The following is a 19,681-nucleotide window of genomic DNA, read 5'->3' on the forward strand; positions in this document are numbered from 1 at the left end:
CGCCCTCAATATAGCAAGCGTGTGTTTCTCTGTTCAACTGGTTTTAGCTCACAAAATACTTTCAGAAATCTGACCCGGTTTCCATTCTGTATAGGTTTCAATGATTTTGCCGATAGGATTAGTTCAAATATGTATTTAAAAATAAGAAGAATAATATTTATTTTTATGTATGTATTTTTTTGTGTAAGTAAATAAGAACACAAGGAGACCATTCGGCCCATCTGAGCTTGTCTGGTTCCGAGCAGCTGATTGATCTCAGAACTTTGTCAAGTCGGGTCTTAAAGGATCCCAGTGATTCAGCCTCAACAACATGACTAGGTAACCCATTCCATCCCCTCACCACTCTCTGTGTGAAGAAGAGTCTCCTACCTTCTGTCCTGAGTCTATTTCAACTTAATTGCCATCTATCTCTATTTCTGTACTGTGCTTAAGGTTAACTGTGTCAGCTCCTTTTAACATTTTACACTTTTGCCATAGAAAACTCCCTATTCAGCCCTCAGTCTCTAGTTTTAGCAGAACAGTGCGTTACTGGATCTGATACAGCGTTCACAGGTAAAAGGCTTTCATTATATCTTTTGCAGAGGTTTCTTGATTGGGGAAAGTCCTTGGCACACTTTCTCAATCTGATTATCCCGGTTACTCTCTGATGAAGCCACTTGCTGACACGCTTGTCTCCTCAGGAAGGGGAGCCCTCTCTACAGCTCTGGCTTGCACTGTACCTGCGCTTGGTTTGAGATGGTGGGCTGCGTGGTGAGGGTGGGTCCGGATGGAGGGTCTCCTTTGCTGGTAAAGGTTGGGGACCCCCAACGCAGCACTGGAGACCCCAGGAACTGCCAGGGAGTTCATTTCAGAGAAACCTGGGGAGGACAGTAAGAAGTCTTGAGCCATTGTACAAGCAATATTCCCCCCTAGTGATTCTATTAAACAGTTTTACACCGTTACTAACTACAGCAGAGCACCGTGACTAGAGTATTAGTTTTACCTGAGATATCTTGAACTGAATCAGTTCTTCTTGTGTTTAGGGCTTGAAGCCTTTTTTTTAAAACCATTAGAACTCCCCAGTGTTCTTGTTCTTCAGTGACATCACAATGGAACCCAGTGGATCGGTCACAGGTTCCGGAATGACGTAACCAAAGACAATGGACAGCAAGTTAGCATCTCGCATAGATCTGATTGGCTCTTGTAATGCTGAAATGTGAATTTCCCGATTATCCATAATTCTGTAGTTTTATATATATATATATATATATATATATATATATATATATATATATATATATATATATATATATATATATATATGACGTTTCGGACAAAAGCCCCTCAGCTGTGTAATAAGAAAAGTAACCAGTGCAGTAAATATAGTATTTCTCAAGGTGCTATAAATAAAGGGTACTTTTTCATAAGGGGGAATCCTATTTCAATTATTTTCTTATAGTTGTGACACCACACAGACAGACAGACGGACGGACAGACAGACAGACAGACGCAGTTTAAATGAGACTCATTCGAGACGCGCGTCATCAAAGAAAGGGTTTAATAATTCTCATTAAGGGGGGTTTAGTAAAGAGGCGATTGATGGGATTAGTTTGGTTTCCTGTCTGTTCTGAGAATTCAGACTCTCTCTCTCTCACCCACACACGCAGAGACTCGCTTCACGACCAGCACAGAGTTTTACAGATCTCTCTGGACAGAACAGGTGCGGACCGACAGACGGACAGACACACAGACACGCAAACAGAGATGGCTAGCTGACAGCACAGGTGACACGCAGAGGTCCGACAGAGAGACCGCGATCGAAACGTGAACACCGCGTACTGGTACGCAAATCGGACAAGCGCGTCGGGTCACGCAGTTAAAAACTACGCTCAGCTTGCTTGAAAATGTATTTATTTATTTATTTTTTTGGACAATCTATTTTTAATGTAATATAATGTTTTAATATGTTGTTCCTGCTTCCTTACTCTCTGTTTTATCAGATTAGTGTAAGGAATTCGCATAACTTACTATTTATTTTCGTGTTTGGCATACCTTTGCAGTTTATCTTAACCTAATCGCAGCTTGACTTGTTTAGCTGGAATAGAACCGGTACGTTCTCGTACCTCCAGAGGCTACATTACATACAGTGCACGCTTTTACTTTGCAGAATTGTCAAGGTGAGAATTTACTTACTAGTATTTATATATATACTGGGACATGTTTATATATATATAAACGTGTCCAAGTCCAAAAGGGTATGTTTGTACGGTTAATTCTTCTCGGTTTCCTTGCTCAGCGATGTCTTCCACCCCGCTTCTCCCCCTCGCTTCTCACACCCCGCCCCGGCTCTCTCCCCGAGGGGCGCATACGCCGGTGATCCAGCTCCAGATCGGACTGTTCCGGGAGCTGGTCTCCATCCCGCGGCCACAACTCTCCTTCAAGACCGTCAAGAAGCTGTCCTTGGAGATCATCCAGAAAAAGGTCAGACCTGAACTCAATGACTTATACTCATATGAATCAAACCTGACCCTTCGTCGCTGTGGGCCACAGTTACCAGGGCCTTTGGCACCAACGTGATCTATTCTTTCATGTTCTAAAGCAAATAAAACGGTTTCAGTATTTGAGTAAAAAGACAAGAGGCAGTAGAAAATAAACTAAGAAACCAAAATGTGATGCAGTGCTGTAACTCTGGCTCCCCGGTAGAATGCAACGGTATAATAATCAGAACTGGACAGTAGCACTTCATTTGAACCCTCAAACATTAGACGCTGTTTCTTTAAGGGCTGGGTTCCTGCTAGCTCTGATAGGGGGCCCGATGCGGTTGAATTTTCCGTTGTTGCACTGAAACCACAATCGCTAAGCTTGTGTAGCAATGAGAGCTTCATATGCATCACAATGATTCACTTTCCCACACTGCCCTTTACTACAGAGAAGTAACAAATGCACCGTTGGGACCCTTATACACGTTTCCCCACAGTAAAAGCACAGCCAAGTGTAATAAAGCACAGTGAAAGTATGGTAAAGCATAGGCAAGCATTGTAAAGCACAGAGAGGTCTGGTAAAGCATAGGGAAGCATTGTAAAGCACAGAGAGGTCTGGTAAAGCATAGGGAAGCATTGTAAAGCACAGAGAGGTCTGGTAAAGCATAGGGAAGCATTGTAAAGCACAGAGAGGTCTGGTAAAGCATAGGGAAGCATTGTAAAGCACAGAGAGGTCTGGTAAAGCATAGGGAAGCATTGTAAAGCGCAGAGAGGTCTGGTAAAGCACAGGGAGGCATTGTAAAGCACAGAGAGGTCTGGTAAAGCATAAGGAAGCACTGTAAAGCACAGAGAGGTCTGGTAAAGCATGGGCAAGCATTGTAAAGCACAGAGAGGTCTGGTAAAGCATATTTAAAAAAAAGGTAAACTAACCCTTATAAAAGTTTCCCATAGTAAAAGCACAGCACAGTGTAACAAAGCACAGGTAAAGCGTGGTAAAGCATAGGGAAGTCTTGTGAAGCAAATAGTTTAGGGTTAGGTCTGTGCTCAAGTGTAAACAGGGGGGCTTTTAATCTGATTGACTCTAAGCCAGCTCAGGTCCGAGTTGTAAGTACAAACACACTACAAGATTAGTGCTATTGGTGTCTGTGAAGCCATCCCTTAAGGTTTAACACTTATGGAAGTCATGAACTAAATAATTCGAATAGCAGGGTCTGGCGTTGTGAATGAGCTGCAGTTTTAATGGTGTAGAAACAGACTGTGTTTTCAAAGTCTCCCTGGACTACAGTTATATCAAAGAGCAATGCCATGCCAACAAATAACTTTATTTAGTTCATAAAACCTTTGAAGAAAGCTTTGTGAGTAGGCGCCTAATTGAGTCAGGAAGTTTGCTGTTTTCAGAGTTTTGTTTTGCTGTGCACCAAAAAATATTTTCCACTGTGCATCCCTCCCACCCCCAAACCACACACGCACACGCACACGCACACGCACACACGCTGCCTCCCAGTCACCAATGACCTGGTGACCTGAAACACACAGAACTTCTTTAACATTACAATGAATCTTAAACAGCCAAGAACAAGATTATGACCTGTATTGTAATACATTTTAAAAAAACTATTAATGTTATTATTTATATATTATTATTTATTTGGCAGATGCCTTTATCCGAGGCGACTCACACAGGTGTTACAGGGCAGTTCAGGGTTACAATGCAAGCGTAGTATTTAAATACAGTGTAGTTTACAGTAAGTGCAATAATAATACTACTAGAATACAATATGAACTAGGATGCAACAAGTTAGGATGACAGCAAGTTACATCTATAATTACAGGAGGCTGTGTGGTCCAGTGGTTAAATAAAAGGGCTTGTAACCAGGAGGTCCCTGGTTCAAATCCCCCCTCAGCCACTGACTCATTGTGTGACCCTGAGCAAGTCACTTCACCTCCTTGTGCTCCGTCTTTCGGGTGAGACGTAGTTGTAAGTGACTCTGTAGCTGATGCATAGTTCACACATCCTAGTCTCTGTAAGTCGCCTTGGACAAAGGCGTCTGCTAAATAAACAAATAATAATAATAATTACATAGTAGTGCATAGCTGAGGACCTAAAGGGTTAAAAAGTGAGCCTAGTTTTAAGAATTTAACCATGGGTCAAAAATAGTCTTTAAAATCTTAAGAGATCGATCAGCTGCTATGTGTTTAATAAGACACACCTGAGCTTGTTACCTGGATTCTGGCTAATCAAGTGCATAGTAAAACCTGGAATAGACGAAGGTGCTCTGCAAAAGGATTCTCATTTCCATCACTGTACTGCATCTTTTAAACTGCAGGTGGCGCTGTCTCTATGAGATTCTTTAAAAGGAAAATCGCTAATGCAAAAAGTTATGAGTGTGTCCTCAGAAAGAAGAAGGATTTGCAGTGCTGTTTTGAATGCATTGTGGATGGAGCATGGGCTAGGTGTTGACAGCCTTGCTGTTCTCTCCAGGCTCCAGAGTGTGGCCTCCTGGCTCTGACTGATAAGATCCTGCTGTTCCGACACGCCCCGAGCTCGGAGAACGTCCTGCAGCGGCTGGGCGGGAGCGATGTGATCCGCGAAGGGGACCTCATAGAGGTGGTGATGTCAGGTATGGGGGGAGAAACACCCCACAATCCTGCCCGTCTCCGAGCAGCGACTACAGGAAGGGGTCCTTTACCAAGAACGTACAGAAGTCTAAACGCTAGCCAGCCGATAAGTGCTTAGAGTTTTATCACTGTCACAAATATGCATGTCAAATCTAGTTGTCTTTTTGTAATTAGTAGTAAGTGTACAGTATAAGGTCATTTATTTCCTATTTGAATGTGAGGGTATGGAATGGGTTGCCATGTTGGTGACACTATACATTGTGTCTGATTAATATTCATTTTCATACACATAATTACAGTGTTATTATTATTATTATTCATTTCTTAGCAGACGCCCTTATCCAGGAAGACTTACAATTGTTACAAGATATCACATTATACATTATTTCACATTATTTTTACATACAGTTACCCATTTATACAGTCGGGTTTTTACTGGAGCAATCTAGGTAAAGTACCTTGCTCAAGGGTACAGCAGCAGTGTCCCCCACCTGGGATTGAACCCACGACCCTCCGGTCAAGAGTCCAGAGCCCTCACCACTACTCCCACAGTGTTATTATGCATAGTGACAATGTTCTTACTGTGTAAATCTTTTTGCATGATATATGTAAGTACAGAAAAGGGTTAGGGTTATATCGTGCAAAAAGATTTAAAATGTTTAAATGGGTTGGTACGAGACTGCCCCCTGTGGTGCAAATAAGGAAGTGCACAAAAGGAAGGACACCAGGCTTGTCACTGCTTGTGCAAACAAGCCTGTCTCTTTTGCACAGGAGCTCAGATCAGGGCAGAACCTGTTGAAGCTGTGGAATGTTGAGTTCTCGCGGAATGTGTCAGTCAGTTTGCCCCTCCCCCCTCCTTCCCCAGGCTCCGCCTCCCTGGCTGGGTTGAAGCTCCGCCCCCACGTCTTGGCTGTCCACTCGTATCGCTCGCCGACGTTCTGCCATCACTGCGGAGAGATGCTGTGGGGACTGGTGCGCCAAGGGTTAAAATGCGAAGGCAAGTCTGGAGACTGAAGCTCTCGGTCTGTCTCTACGCCTCCACTGCTAGGTCCTGGTGCAGGTTTAGCTGTGAAATCCTTGTGTTGCAAAGGCAGTTTTTAGCGTGTGTTTTGTGTGGTTTAGTATTGCATTGTATTTGTGTGCTGGTGTGATTAATTGTGACAGTTTGTGTGGTTCAGTGTTTGTGTGGCTTCGTTGACTAGCAGTGTGTGCATCTTGGTGTATCTTCAATAGAATGGCTGTGTGTGTATGTGTGTGTGTGTGTGTGTGTGTGTGTGTGTGTTTGCATGCCTGTGTGTTGCATGCCTGCGTGTGTGTGTGTGTGTTTGCATGCCTGTGTGTTGCATGCCTGTGTGTGTGTGTGTGTGTGTGTGTGTGCGTGCGTGTGCATGCCTCTGTGAGAGTGTGTGTGTGTGTGTGTGTGTCACTGGTGTTTGGTTCAGCCCTGTCTCCCCCTCTCAGGCTGTGGTCTGGACTTCCACAAGCGATGTGCCTTCAAGATCCCCAGTGACTGCAGCGGGACCCGGAGGAGGTGTGGACCCAGCCTCTCCCTCATCCCCACGGGCCGAACCAGAGCCGCCTCGCTGAGCACGCAGACAGGGGGCAGCCTGGAGGAGGTAACGGGTAACGCAGCCCGGGACAGACAGGCTGATTAATTACAAAACCAGCCCAGCAAACCTCTATCCAGGAATTATTATTATTATTATTATTATTATTATTTATTTGAGAGATGCCTTTATCCGAGGCGACTTACAGGTGTTACAGGGCAGTACAGGGTTACGATGCAAGCTTCATATTTAAATACAATGTAGTTTACAGTAGAATACAATATGAAATAGGATGCAACAAGTTAGGATTACAACAAGTTATATCTACAATGACGTAGTAGTGCAATAATACATTAGCTGAGGTCAAGCAAGTCCAGTACATAGTAGGAGGGGTGGATCAAGAGATCTACAAGCGCAGTCTAAACAGACGCAGTTTAAATCTGTTAACTATTTAATTGATAGCCTCTAGACCGAAGGAAAAGCCACCTGCAGTTAGGTATCAGGACTCCCATTGTGTAGAAGTGTGAGCCATTCAAGATTATCCTGTGAGTCTTCTTAGTAGTAGTTAGTTCTACAGTAGAGAAATGCTGTGTTTTAGATTTTTCTTTTTTTCTTTTCATGATCATGTGTTTTCATTTTTGTTTGGTTTTGACTGTGAAATCAGGAGCTGCCCTTCATGGGGCTGGTGGCTCCAAAGGGATTCTGTCCTCCGATCTGTAGGGGGAGCTGTTGTCTTGACGAGGGAGCATGTAGTTCGACAGCTGGTTACATTACCTCTCCCTCCCCCTCCCAGATCAGCCGGTCGAAGCCGAGCCGTCGCTCCAGGGCCCCCTCGTGGGGGGGGCGTCCCATCTGGGTGGATCACCGGGAGCCGACCCGGGTTCAAGTGCCGCACAGGTTCCACATTCACACCTACACACGCCCCACTGTGTGCCAGCACTGCCAGAGACTGTTGCTGGGGCTTTTCAGACAGGGCCTGCAGTGCTCAGGTGAGGGGGAGACCTCTTTCACACAGGCTGCGACCAGCTGAATGGTACTGATAGAAACTGATCAATGCACATTTCGTTAGGAGTCTAAAACTATAAATTCAGCTCTTAGCGAGAATGGATTCAGTTGCAGATCATTAAAAATCCTGGACGAGACTGATGCTGCTTTAAATCCCTCCCCTCTCCTGTTGCTCCTCCAGATTGCAAGTTCAACTGCCACAAACGCTGCCTGCCTCTGTTGCCCAGCGACTGTGTGGGAGAGAGAGGCTCCTTCAATGGCGAAGGTAAGAGAGGGTCCCGAGACCACAGAGAGAGGGTCCTACCAGCTATAGAAACCACTGAAGCTGCAGGCTTGGCAAAGGAAGGTAGCTTTTTAGAGGATCTCCGAAAGATCCCACATTTCCAAGGTGTTCTACTCAGAGGAACTACAGAGGAACTGACGGATCAGCCAAACACACCAACCCAGATACAAGATCCAACGCTGGGAACTTCACCACATAAACACGGCAGCTCTCCTGGCTTAGATTGCTTTTCTTATTGTTCCTCATCTTAAAGATGTCGAACATTTACTAACGCAGCACACATACATTAAACCATTAAAAATAACACAAGCGTCAGGCGTCCAGCGAGCTCAGAGCGGACACCTGCACGGCTGGCCCTTGTCCTTCAGAAGCTGTTAGCTCTCTGAAATCCGCTCTCGAGTTCCTGGTTCGGTTCCTGGGATCGGAGGACGCCCGCTGAACCTTCAGTTCCCCTGAGCTGCGTAGGGAATTCTACACTGATGGAATGTAATTGGACAGTCTAAATTAAATAATCACACAAATAAACAGCTAAAATGATCATACAATCCGATGCAATCTCTTGCTGTCTAGTTGCAGATGCTGAAATGACCTCCTGTCTGTCCTCTGATGCGGAGGAGGATCTAGACCCGCCCTCCCACAGCACCCTATTGGTGGATTTGGACGAGCAATCCAGCTTTGAGCAAGACCCATTCGCTGAGCCCGGGGGGGCGGAGCTACAGTCACCAATCAGGTAGCAGATCAGAGGTGGAGGACTGCTTATGACATTTTAGGATGACGCTGTTAAGATCCTCCACAGTTTAGATCATTAAACTGGTTGTTTCTCAGCCGTAGTTAAAGCACAGCAAAGTATAATAAAGCATAGTGAATACACTTTAAACATAAGCAAGCATTGTAAAGCACAGAGAGGTATGGTAAAGCATAGGCAAGCATTGTAAAGCACAGAGAGGTCTGGTAAAGCATAGGGAAGCATTGTAAAGCACAGAGAGGTCTGGTAAAGCATAGGGAAGCATTGTAAAGCACAGAGAGGTCTGGTAAAGCATAGGGAAGCATTGTAAAGCACAGAGAGGTCTGGTAAAGCATAGGGAAGCATTGTAAAGCACAGAGAGGTCTGGTAAAGCATAGGGAAGCATTGTAAAGCACAGAGAGGTCTGGTAAAGCATAGGGAAGCATTGTAAAGCACAGATAGGTCTGGTAAAGCATAGGGAAGCATTGTAAAGCACAGAGAGGTCTGGTAAAGCATAGGGAAGCATTGTAAAGCACAGAGAGGTCTGGTAAAGCATAGGGAAGCATTGTAAAGCACAGAGAGGTCTGGTAAAGCATAGGGAAGCATTGTAAAGCACAGAGAGGTGTGTTAAAGCATAGGGAAGCATTGTAAAGCACAGAGAGGTCTGGTAAAGCATATTTTAAAAAGCATGGCCAACCATAGTAAATGCATAGTATAACTGTGGTAAAAAGAGGAAAACTGCAAAATAAATTCTGGGTCAGCAGCCCCCCCCCATTGTAATGCTGTTGGTTTGTTCCTAGCCCGTGCTTCAGCAGTAACATCCCTCTGATGCGGGTGGTTCAGTCTGTGAGGCACACCAAGAGAAGGGGCAGCGCCGTGCTGAGGGAGGGCTGGCTGCTCCACTGCAACTCCCAGGACCTGCTGGTGAGAGCGAGGCAACAGCGCTTACTGTTCTCTCCACATCAAACACACCCTGCCCTGAAAAATACCCCTCACGCCTCCCAGCCACCAACACCGTGCTCCGGACAAGAAACCCAGCAGCGGCTGACCTACTAGAATAAATTAAAAAAAAAAAAGAATCTGACTGCTTGATCATTGGGTTTGTGAAACCAGCCTGTAAGCACCAGTGCACTTACGCAGTCATCCAATGCCTAATGACTGTCATTTGAAATGGAGCATTATCAATTTAATCAATTTAAAAAAAATGGCACCCTAAATCAGTCTGCAAATGACGAAGCCGTCTGTCTCTGTGCTGGGGTTTTAGAGCTGGGTTTTAGTGCCAGTTCTTACTGTATTGAATGGCTTGCACTATTTCTACACTTGCTTAGATTCACGAGACACATAATTCATTGACATCTCATAAACCAAGGTCCTATTGGAAGTGACTCTGCAGCAGCAGTTGTTGATGATGCAGAGTTCACCCCCTAGTCTCTGTAAGTCACTTTGGATGAAAGCGTCTGCTGAACGACTCATTAATAATGAAATCCCCTTCTCTTCACTGTAGAGAAAGCGACATTACTGGCGTCTGGACAGCAAGTGCATCACTCTCTTTCAGAATGAGGGCGGGGCCAAATACTACAAGGTAAGAGGGCGTGGGGGCAGGGCCAAGGATTACAAGGTAAGAGAGCGTGGGGGCGGGGCCAAGGACTACAAGGTAAGAGGGTGTGGGGGCGGGGCCAAGGACTACAAGGTAAGAGGGTGTGGGGGCGGGGCCAAGGACTACAAGGTAAGAGGGTGTGGGGGCGGGGCCAAGGACTACAAGGTAAGAGGGTGTGGGGGCGGGGCCAAGGACTACAAGGTAAGAGGGTGTGGGGGCGGGTCCAAGGACTACAAGGTAAGAAGTGTGGGGGCAGGTCCAAGGACTACAAGGTAAGAGGGTGTGGGGGCGGGTCCAAGGACTACAAGGTAAGGGGGCGTGGGGGCTGAAATACTCAGGACAGCGGCTTTGCCTGGTTTGTAAATGTTCTTATATATTTTTGAAAGGGTTTTTTCTGACCTCTGCAATTTGAGTGTAAATACATTTTGAAGAGTTCCTTGTATAATAAGACAGACCGAATGATATTTTTTTATAGAGCAATACACTTTTTTTATGCTCTTAAGCCATGTCGTATCTTGACGCCCTGTCCTGTTTGCTGCTCTGAGATCAATTAGCTACAAGGAACCGGACGAGCTTAGATGGGCCGAAGCTCATTTTTCTTATGTTTTTATTGGAGCATTCAGTCATTTAATCTGGTAATAAACTCAGGAGACACGAGCAAACTGTTGCACCACCCTCCAACAAGTATTGGGACAGATCAATGCCAGGGAGACTTGGGGTAGGGCATGTGTTGCCCATTTTACCCCCACTCAGCTCCATGGCTTACTAAACATCTTGGGACCATTGATACAGAAAGACAGCCTTCCTAATAGAGCCCAGGCTATTCATTTAGTATTTATATACCACAGGAGGAGCAGTGTGGGATATTGTACTCTATTACATGATGCTTTCTATACAGAACCACTAAGGAGTTTTATCTAACACAAACTGTCGTAAAACTACATTGCACCATTCAAAAAGTCAAACTCACATTCAGGACAAGAAACCTTCAAACAATGCTTCCTGTTTAGTAAGGAACAGAAAAAACCAACAGCATACTAGAGCAATTTATAGACTTGTATCTCAGAGTGCACAGACCCAGAGCAACCTGATATAGCTGTTTATACTCACATAGTACCCAATGCAGAATTACTGTTACTTAAAATAGAGAGTCGACGATATAAAGGGAAGCACGGCACATTCTAAACATATGGCCGTGTAACAGATTAATTGCCCCATGCAGCGTACAGAAACTGCATTATAGTATTAAACTTCACCCCCTCTTGTCTGCAGGAGTTGCCCCTCTCTGAGATCCTGAGGGTGCACAGTGCTGAGGAGTTATCCGTCCTGCCAGCAGGGGGCAGCACTCACTGCTTCGAGCTGGTCACAGACACCCTGGTCTACTGCGTGTTTGGAAGCTGGCCGCATTCAGCACAGGGCAGCAAAGCCCCAGATACCAGGGCCTGGGAGAGGGCAATCCGGCAGGCACTGATGCCCATCCACACCCCCTCCAGCACGGGCACAGAAGGGCAGGGTAAGGGGAACAAGAACAGCACACCTTAGAAAAAGCTTCCCATAGTAAAAGCTAAACTAACCCATAGCAAAGTGTAATAAAGCACAGTGAAAGCAGGGTAAAGCATAGACAAGCATTGTAAAGCACAGAGAGGTCTGGTAAAGCATAGGCAGGCATTGTAAAGCACAGAGAGGTCTGGTAAAGCATAGGCAGGCATTGTAAAGCACAGTGAGGTCTGGTAAAGCATAGGGAAGCATTGTAAAGCACAGAGAGGTCTGGTAAAGCATAGGGAAGCATTGTAAAGCACAGAGGTCTAGTAAAGCATAGGGAAGCATTGTAAAGCACAGAGAGGTCTGGTAAAGCATAGGGAAGCATTGTAAAGCACAGAGAGGTCTGGTAAAGCATAGGGAAGCATTGTAAAGCACAGAGAGGTCTGGTAAAGCATAGGGATGCATTGTAAAGCACAGAGAGGTCTGGTAAAGCATAGGGATGCATTGTAAAGCACAGAGAGGTCTGGTAAAGCATAGGTAAGCATTGTAAAGCACAGAGAGGTCTGGTAAAGCATAGGGAAGCATTGTAAAGCACAGAGAGGTCTGGTAAAGCATAGGGACGCATTGTAAAGCACAGATAGGTCTGTTAAAGCATAGGGAAGCATTGTAAAGCACAGAGAGGTCTGGTAAAGCACAGGGAAGCATTGTAAAGCACAGAGAGGTGTGGTAAAGCATAGGGAAGCATTGTACAGCACAAACTACCATACTTTTAAAAGGGAGCTTTGAAGAAACCAAAACTTTGAAGAAACCAAGTCAAGCATATAAACTGTACACGAGCTGAAACGTTTGTCTTCCTGACAATTTCTCGTAGGTTTTATTTTCTGATTGATCACATTAGCACATATTATAAAGCTGTACCCTAAAGGAGTGCAGCAGCATGTCAGTGGCATTCATCACGGGATCATTCACAATGGCTATCCCATGTTTCTGTTCTTTATCCCTGCAGTGTCCAACATGCAAGCCCAAGAGAATATGGTAAGTGTGTTTTTTTGAAAGGTGAGGGATAACGGCACTAGCACAGGCAGAGAGAGAGAGAGAGAGAGAGAGAGAGAGAGAGAGAGAGAGAGAGAGAGAGAGAGAGAGAGAGAGAGAGAGAGAGAGAGAGAGAGAGAGAGAGAGAGAGAGAGAGAGAGAGAGAGAGAGAGAGAGAGAGTCATCTTCTAAAGGATTCAGTGAGCGTTTCAGACTCAAATAGAATCATCTTCTAAAAATAATTCCCAGGGTTACAAACCCAAGACTGTAACTCCCTTCCCTGCCATTCAGTACTGGGTCTCTCTCAAGCAGACAGACAATTGTGCTGAAATGTGTCGTTGAGGTGGATTATACAAATTCCCAAAGGGGGCTAAGCTGAGACCACCAAACTCACAACCGTCCCCACATTGCCTCTCCCTCCGTCTTCATTAGCCTTGCTGTTGAGGGAAGGGGGTAGTTCGGTCTGCGTGTACCCATCAGTGTGTGTGCGTGTGTTCCGTGCCGAGACCCCGAAATCTCACACCGTTTTCAGTTCCCACGGATCACTAGTCATCCTAATAGTCACATATTTACAGCACAATAACGAGACAGCTAGTTATTAGCAGAAATGAAGCTGTAATTAGTTAATCTCTGTGCAGTGTTCATGGAGGATCTTGAATGCTTCTCAAAGCTCTTATTTCATCTTGCCTTGGCGTGTGTGTGAAGCTAAACCTTGCTGATGCTGGCTTAGTTTCTCTTTGTGTCAGCAGTATTCCAGCCAAGGTCAGTTCCCACATTCTCAGTTCCTTGAGCAGTAAACACCTCCCTCCGTCCTCTCAGCTGTGCTGAGCCACAGTGTCCTCACATTATCTGTTTAACCTTTCACCTTACAGCCCACCCCTTTGACGCTCAAGAAATTAGCATCACAGAGCAGTTCATGTCAATGAATGGATCCCAGGGATGGAAATAAGACTCCTATTGCATAGCGGTTTCACCCACTCCAGGTTTTACTACCAGTCTGATTAGCTACAGTGGGTATAGGTAACAAGTTCAGGTGCGTCTTATTATGAAACTCATAGTAAAAACCAGGCATGCTATGCATTACTTCCATCCCTGGGATCACTGCTTTGTCAAGTATCAGAGTTCATTTTTCTGTTTGTGATGTACCATAGTATTTCACCTGTGCTTCTGTTTCCACACCAGGACTTCAGCAGTGTCTACCAGATCTTTCCTGATGAGTTACTGGGATCAGGCCAGTTTGGAATAGTCTACGCAGGTAAGACCCGGACAGGGAATTGTCAGGCATGAAATTCATTCCAAAAAATCATTCTGCATTCCACTTATTCTTGCTAGCTTGATTAACAAACTGCAAACCATATGGAGCGCCCCTAAACCTTTATGACCTCAATCATGGGGCAGCAGTGTGGAGTAGTGGTTAGGGCTCTGGACTCTTGACCGGAGGGTCGTGGGTTCAATCCCAGGTGGGGGACACTGCTGCTGTACCCTTGAGCAAGGTACTTTACATAGATTGCTCCAATAAAAACCCAACTGTATAAATGGGTAATTGTATGTAAAAATAATGTGATATCATGTAGCAATTGTAAGTCGCCATGGATAAGGGCGTCTGCTAAGAAATTAATAATAATAATAATAATAATCAGCAATTATCAAATCAAAGCAAAATATATCTGAGAGAAATGCTTAACTTTGACTCTATTAATGCATGATTTACATATACTGCTAGAGCGCTCTGCAGTGTTGAGAGTGGAGCTCTCTTTCCTATACTACTAGAGCGCTCTGCAGTGTTGAGAGTGGAGTTCTCTTTCCTATACTACTAGAGCGCTCTGCAGTGTTGAGAGTGGAGTTCTCTTTCCTATAGACCTCTATACAGCTCTGCAGTGTGGAGAATTGAGTTCTCTTTCCTATACTACTAGAGCGCTCTGCAGTGTGGAGAGTGGAGTTCTCTTTCCTATACTACTAGAGCGCTCTGCAGTGTTGAGAGTGGTGTTCTCTTTCCTATACTACTAGAGCGCTCTGCAGTGTTGAGAGTGGTGTTCTCTTTCCTATACTACTAGAGCGCTCTGCAGTGTGGAGAGTGGAGTTCTCTTTCCTATACTACTAGAGCGCTCTGCAGTGTTGAGAGTGGTGTTCTCTTTCCTATACTACTAGAGCGCTCTGCAGTGTGGAGAGTGGAGTTCTCTTTCCTATACTACTAGAGCGCTCTGCAGTGTGGAGAGTGGAGTTCTCTTTCCTATACTACTAGAGCGCTCTCCAGTGTTGAATGGAGTTTATAAACCTAATGGAAACACAAAACGGGTACAATCTAAGAAACTATTTGTCAGCTGCAATTGTCTTTGCTGTTCAGGTAAACACAGGAAATCTGGCCGTGACGTTGCAGTCAAAGCTATCGACAAGGCCAGGTTCCCCAGCAACCAGGAGAGACAGCTGAGGAACGAGGTGTCCATCCTGCAGGTGAGAGACCCAGGCAGGGGAGTGATCCGAGAGCGCAGCCAGCACGGATCAGAAGCACAGGCACAGCGTGCTGCAGTGCATTACAGGGAACCCGTGTTTTGGCACAGTACTAGAGCATTTTGTTCAGGTTGGAGCCCAGCTTGTTTTCCACAAACAAAACAAAACATTGAACTAAATCATGAGACATTTCAACAGAGAAAGAAAGACTATGTAACCGTTTCATTGTCTAATACTGTATAATAAATTAAAACGTGCGTAGAAATACATTACTGTATTAGATTAGGTTACTAGTCTGCAGTGTTGAGAGTGGAGTTCTCTTTCCTATATTACTAGAGTGCTCTGCAGTGTTGAGAGTGGAGCTCTCTTTCCTATACTACTAGAGCGCTCTGCAGTGTTGAGTGGAGTTCTCTTTCCTATATTACTAGAGCGCTCTGCAGTGTTGAGAGTGGAGTTCTCTTTCCTATACTACTAGAGCGCTCTGCAGTGTTGAGTGGAGTTCTCTTTCCTATATGACTAGAGCGCTCTGCAGTGTTGAGTGGAGTTCTCTTTCCTATATGACTAGAGCGCTCTGCAGTGTTGAGAGTGGAGTTCTCTTTCCTATATTACTAGAGCGCTCTGCAGTGTTGAGTGGAGTTCTCTTTCCTATACTATTAGAGCGCTCTGCAGTGTTGAGGGATCTCATTCCTTGTTCTGTGTGTTTGTTCAGAGCTTGCATCACCCGGGGGTGGTGACCCTGCAGGGCATGTTCGAGACGGTGGACCACGTGTTCGTTGTCATGGAGAAGCTCCACGGGGACATGCTGGAGATGATCCTGTCCAGCGAGAGGGGGAGGCTGCCAGAGAGGAGCACCCGCTTCCTCGTCACACAGGTCAGTGCATCAACCACCTCTCCACACAGCGGCACTGCACTCCTACTGTGAATAGGTTGACCAGTCACCACTTTAAAAAATCTATATGAATACATGAATTGATAACGGCTGGTGCTCGATTTTGTGAGCGTACGATTTCGTAAGACTTTGCCCTCCGTGCGCTATATTTTAGCGGCTTGGAATTTTTTAAAAACTGTTTTATTAATGTTTTAAAATATCATTTATATGTGAATGGATTGCAACCGCAACATTTGAGACTGCTTGCTTCACAATGACTTAACGGGACGTGCGATTAGTCGACTATCAGTCGACTATAGCTAGCCTATATCTATATATATATATTGTGTGGAGGAAAGGTGTAGTCCAAGTGGGTACAGGACTACACCCCCCAGAATACACCTTAACTACAGCTGTTTCCCATCCCAACCCCGAGGCATTCTGGGGGCTGTAGTCCTGTACCCACTTAGACTACCCCTGTCCTCCACCAACTCTGCCTCAATATCTCTCTCTGTACTATCTCTCTCAGATTCTGGAAGCTCTGAGATACCTCCACTTCAAGAACATCGCCCACTGTGACCTCAAACCAGAGAACGTGCTGCTGGCGTCCGCTGACCCCTTCCCACAGGTCAGAGCACACTTCCTGCTTCTCTCCCATTGGCTCTGCACTATTGTGATCTCAGTTACCTTGGTTCCAAACAAACAAACTTCAGCTGATCTTTAATTATTACATTGAACCGACATGTTCAATGAAATAATGAAGGACCACCTGAAGCAGACAAACATTTCAGCTAGTGCCTCTATCAGCGTCACCACTCATCAAACAAAGGCAGCAGCCAAAATATTTATCTACTTGACTTCAGCTCTATTTGTCTGCCTCTCTCCCCCCTGTATCCCCTTTATCACCACCCCACCCCTCTTTCTCTCTCTCATTCTCCCCTGCGCCCCTTTCTTAACTGGTTAGCCATTGATGTTAAAGATACCCAGAAAACGTGCAGGATTGTGGCTCTCCAGGACCAGAGTTGGCCACCCCTGGTCCAGTGCCTTCACCGTGTCTTGCTCCTTGCTCTCTCCTCCCAGGTGAAGCTGTGTGATTTCGGCTTCGCTCGGATCATCGGTGAACGGTCGTTCCGTCGGTCGGTCGTGGGCACGCCGGCTTACCTGGCCCCCGAGGTGATCCGCAGCCACGGGTACAACCGCTCCCTGGACATGTGGTCCGTGGGCGTGGTCCTGTACGTGAGCCTGAGCGGCACCTTCCCCTTCAACGAGGACGAGGACGTGAGCGAGCAGATCCAGAACGCCACCTTCATGTACCCCGAGCAGCCTTGGAGCCAGGTCTCCCAGCACGGTGAGGGGCTCAGCTGGGCAACCCTCCTGCAGGGGGACCCAGGGACCCCTCGGGGGCTCATTTCTAGGACTTCACAGCTATGGCCAAAAGTTTTGGGCTGATATCTTTAATAAAGGTCACTTATGGAGCCCTTTAGAGTGTCCTGGACTGGCTGGTACAGTTGGGCTCAGCCCGAGAGAGTGAAGGATCGCAATGACCAGTAAGGTTGTTGAAGAAACCAATATAATTAATTATAATTAATTTCTTAGCAGACGCCCTTATCCAGGGCGACTTACAAATGTTATAAGATATCACATTATACATTATTTCACATTATACAGATATCACATTATATTTTTACATACAATTACCCATTTATACAATTGGGTTTTTACTGGAGCAATCTAGGTAAAGTACCTTGCTCAAGGGTACAACAGCAGTGTCCCTCACCGGGGATTGAACCCACGACCCTCCGGTCAAGAGTCCAGAGCCCTAACCACTACTCCACACTGCTGCCCCAATACTGCAGCAAGCCTATTAGATTTAGCTTTATACACAGCATGTGTGTTGTATGAAACTGGATAAATATGCTGCGTGCATTTCATAAGCAGTAATGTAAATGTTACTTGAATGTGTGTGAAGCCTCCTTGTTTATGATAATGAGGATCACAGCACCTCCACTCACCTCACAGATAAAATCCATTCCCTCTTCCATTCACAGCCATCGACCTGATCAACAACCTGCTGCAGGTGACAGTGCGACGGAGGTACAGCGTGGATAAGGCTCTCGGTCACACCTGGCTGCAGGTACACGACTATACCACCCTCTGTACAGGGAGGGGTTGCAGTGAAATGTTTAGCATCACCCTGTAGAAAGAACTCATTTTGCTTCATAAAGTCGAATGAAACCTGCTGAATAATGTTACGTTAACATATTGAATGACACAGCGCTTTGTAGTTTTCCATATACTTCATGAAAAAATTTAAAAAGGTGACATTTTGAAATCGAACATGAAATACTACTGTACTACTAATATGGCTTCCGGTATCATTTTGTAGTTTCTTTGATTACATGATGTTAAATAAAAGATCTAAATTATGTTCATATAATTCTAGGCGATGCGAAACTTTTGGCCACAACTGTATACAGTACATTGAAAAGAACATCCTTTTTAAATACAGCAGCTCTCAGAACGCCTCAAACACATCACACTCCAGAACAGTTATTTCAGTTCACTTTCCAAAAAAGAAAAGCCCCCATAGACACCAAATGTTGTTCTTCTACAAAGAAAAATCCTAAAATAAAAACGAGAGTAAGTAAACACCAAGAAACAGAAGCCCCACTGCCTCTCCCTGTCTCTCCTCCAGTGTACCGGCCTCTGCCTCTCCCTGTCTCTCCTCCAGTGTGCCGGCCTCTGCCTCTCCCTGTCTCTCCTCCAGTGTACCGGCCTCTGCCTCTCCGTCTCTCCTCCAGTGTACCGGCCTCTGCCTCTCCCTGTCTCTCCTCCAGTGTACCGGCCTCTGCCTCTCCCTGTCTCTCCTCCAGTGTACCGGCCTCTGCCTCTCCCTGTCTCTCCTCCAGTGTACGGGCCCCTGCCTCTCCCTGTCTCTCCTCCAGTGTACCGGCCTCTGCTTCTCCCTGTCTCTCCTCCAGTGTACCGGCCTCTGCCTCTCCCTGTCTCTCCTCCAGTGTACCGGCCTCTGCTTCTCCCTGTCTCTCCTCCAGTGTAACAGCCTCTGCCTCTCCATCTCTCCTCCAGGATTTCCAGCTCTGGTTGGACCTGCGGGAGTTCGAGACCCGACTGGGCCGGCGCTACCTCACCCACCCGAGCGACGAGGCTCTGTGGCAGAGCCACGCTGCAGAGAAAGGCCTGGCACACCCAGCGCACTTCATCACAGAGCAGAGAGACAGTGAATAAACCAGCTTTGAAGATTGAGGTCATAGAATCTATTCAACTGAAGTCTTTAAAATCTTCAAATGAGTTGACAAAGTTAACCAGAACCAATACTTTAAGAGCAGCACAGAAACCAGGTGCAGAGGAGTTGGAAATGAAGTGGAGTCTGAGGGAAGGAGACGCTTCTTCACACAGAGAGTGGGGAGGGGATGGAATGGGTCACCTAGCCGTGTTGTTGAGGCAGAATCACTGGGATCCTTTAAGACCCAACTTGACAAGGTTCTGAGATCAATCAGCTGCTCGGAACCGGACGAGCTTAGATGGGCCGAATGCTTCTTCTCGTTTGCAAATGTTCTTAATGAAGCTTGCATTAAAAACCTGGAAAGAATGGAAAT

The 19,681-nt window shown here is 45.8% G+C and overlaps 1 protein-coding gene across 3 annotated transcripts; it reads left to right on the top strand.

The window, feature by feature from the left end:
- Positions 1-1,399: 1,399 nt before the first annotated feature.
- LOC117967726 (serine/threonine-protein kinase D3-like) lies at positions 1,400-19,680 on the top strand. Of its 3 annotated transcripts, XM_059011797.1 has the most exons (20): positions 1,401-1,820; positions 2,075-2,156; positions 2,276-2,460; positions 4,942-5,080; positions 5,944-6,075; positions 6,540-6,694; positions 7,419-7,614; positions 7,812-7,895; positions 8,484-8,643; positions 9,438-9,561; positions 10,142-10,219; positions 11,507-11,747; positions 12,723-12,751; positions 13,931-14,003; positions 15,093-15,199; positions 15,906-16,067; positions 16,594-16,692; positions 17,145-17,412; positions 18,113-18,198; positions 19,152-19,680. In XM_059011797.1, exons 3-20 carry the CDS (start codon positions 2,278-2,280, stop codon positions 19,308-19,310), a joined length of 2,475 nt encoding a protein of 824 aa, XP_058867780.1. In that variant the 5' UTR covers positions 1,401-1,820; positions 2,075-2,156; positions 2,276-2,277; the 3' UTR covers positions 19,311-19,680. The 3 variants fall into 3 exon arrangements, with proteins under 3 accessions (XP_058867781.1, XP_058867780.1, XP_058867782.1); XM_059011798.1 differs by lacking the exon at positions 2,075-2,156 and having other exon boundaries at positions 1,400-1,885; XM_059011799.1 differs by lacking the exon at positions 2,075-2,156.
- The last annotated feature ends 1 nt before the right edge of the window (position 19,681 follows it).

This window comes from Acipenser ruthenus, chromosome 43, assembly GCF_902713425.1.
Source record: "Acipenser ruthenus chromosome 43, fAciRut3.2 maternal haplotype, whole genome shotgun sequence".
In the NCBI taxonomy this organism is placed as follows: Eukaryota; Metazoa; Chordata; class Actinopteri; order Acipenseriformes; family Acipenseridae; genus Acipenser; species Acipenser ruthenus.

Excerpts from the sequence above, each read along its gene's own strand:
- LOC117967726 (XM_059011798.1), top strand. The coding sequence starts at position 2,278 with ATGTCTTCCACCCCGCTTCTCCCCCTCGCTTCTCACACCCCGCCCCGG. Across the intron at positions 2,461-4,941 it reads TGGAGATCATCCAGAAAAAG|GCTCCAGAGTGTGGCCTCCT; the intron begins GTCAGACCTGAA and ends TGTTCTCTCCAG. Across the intron at positions 16,068-16,593 it reads CCCGCTTCCTCGTCACACAG|ATTCTGGAAGCTCTGAGATA; the intron begins GTCAGTGCATCA and ends TATCTCTCTCAG.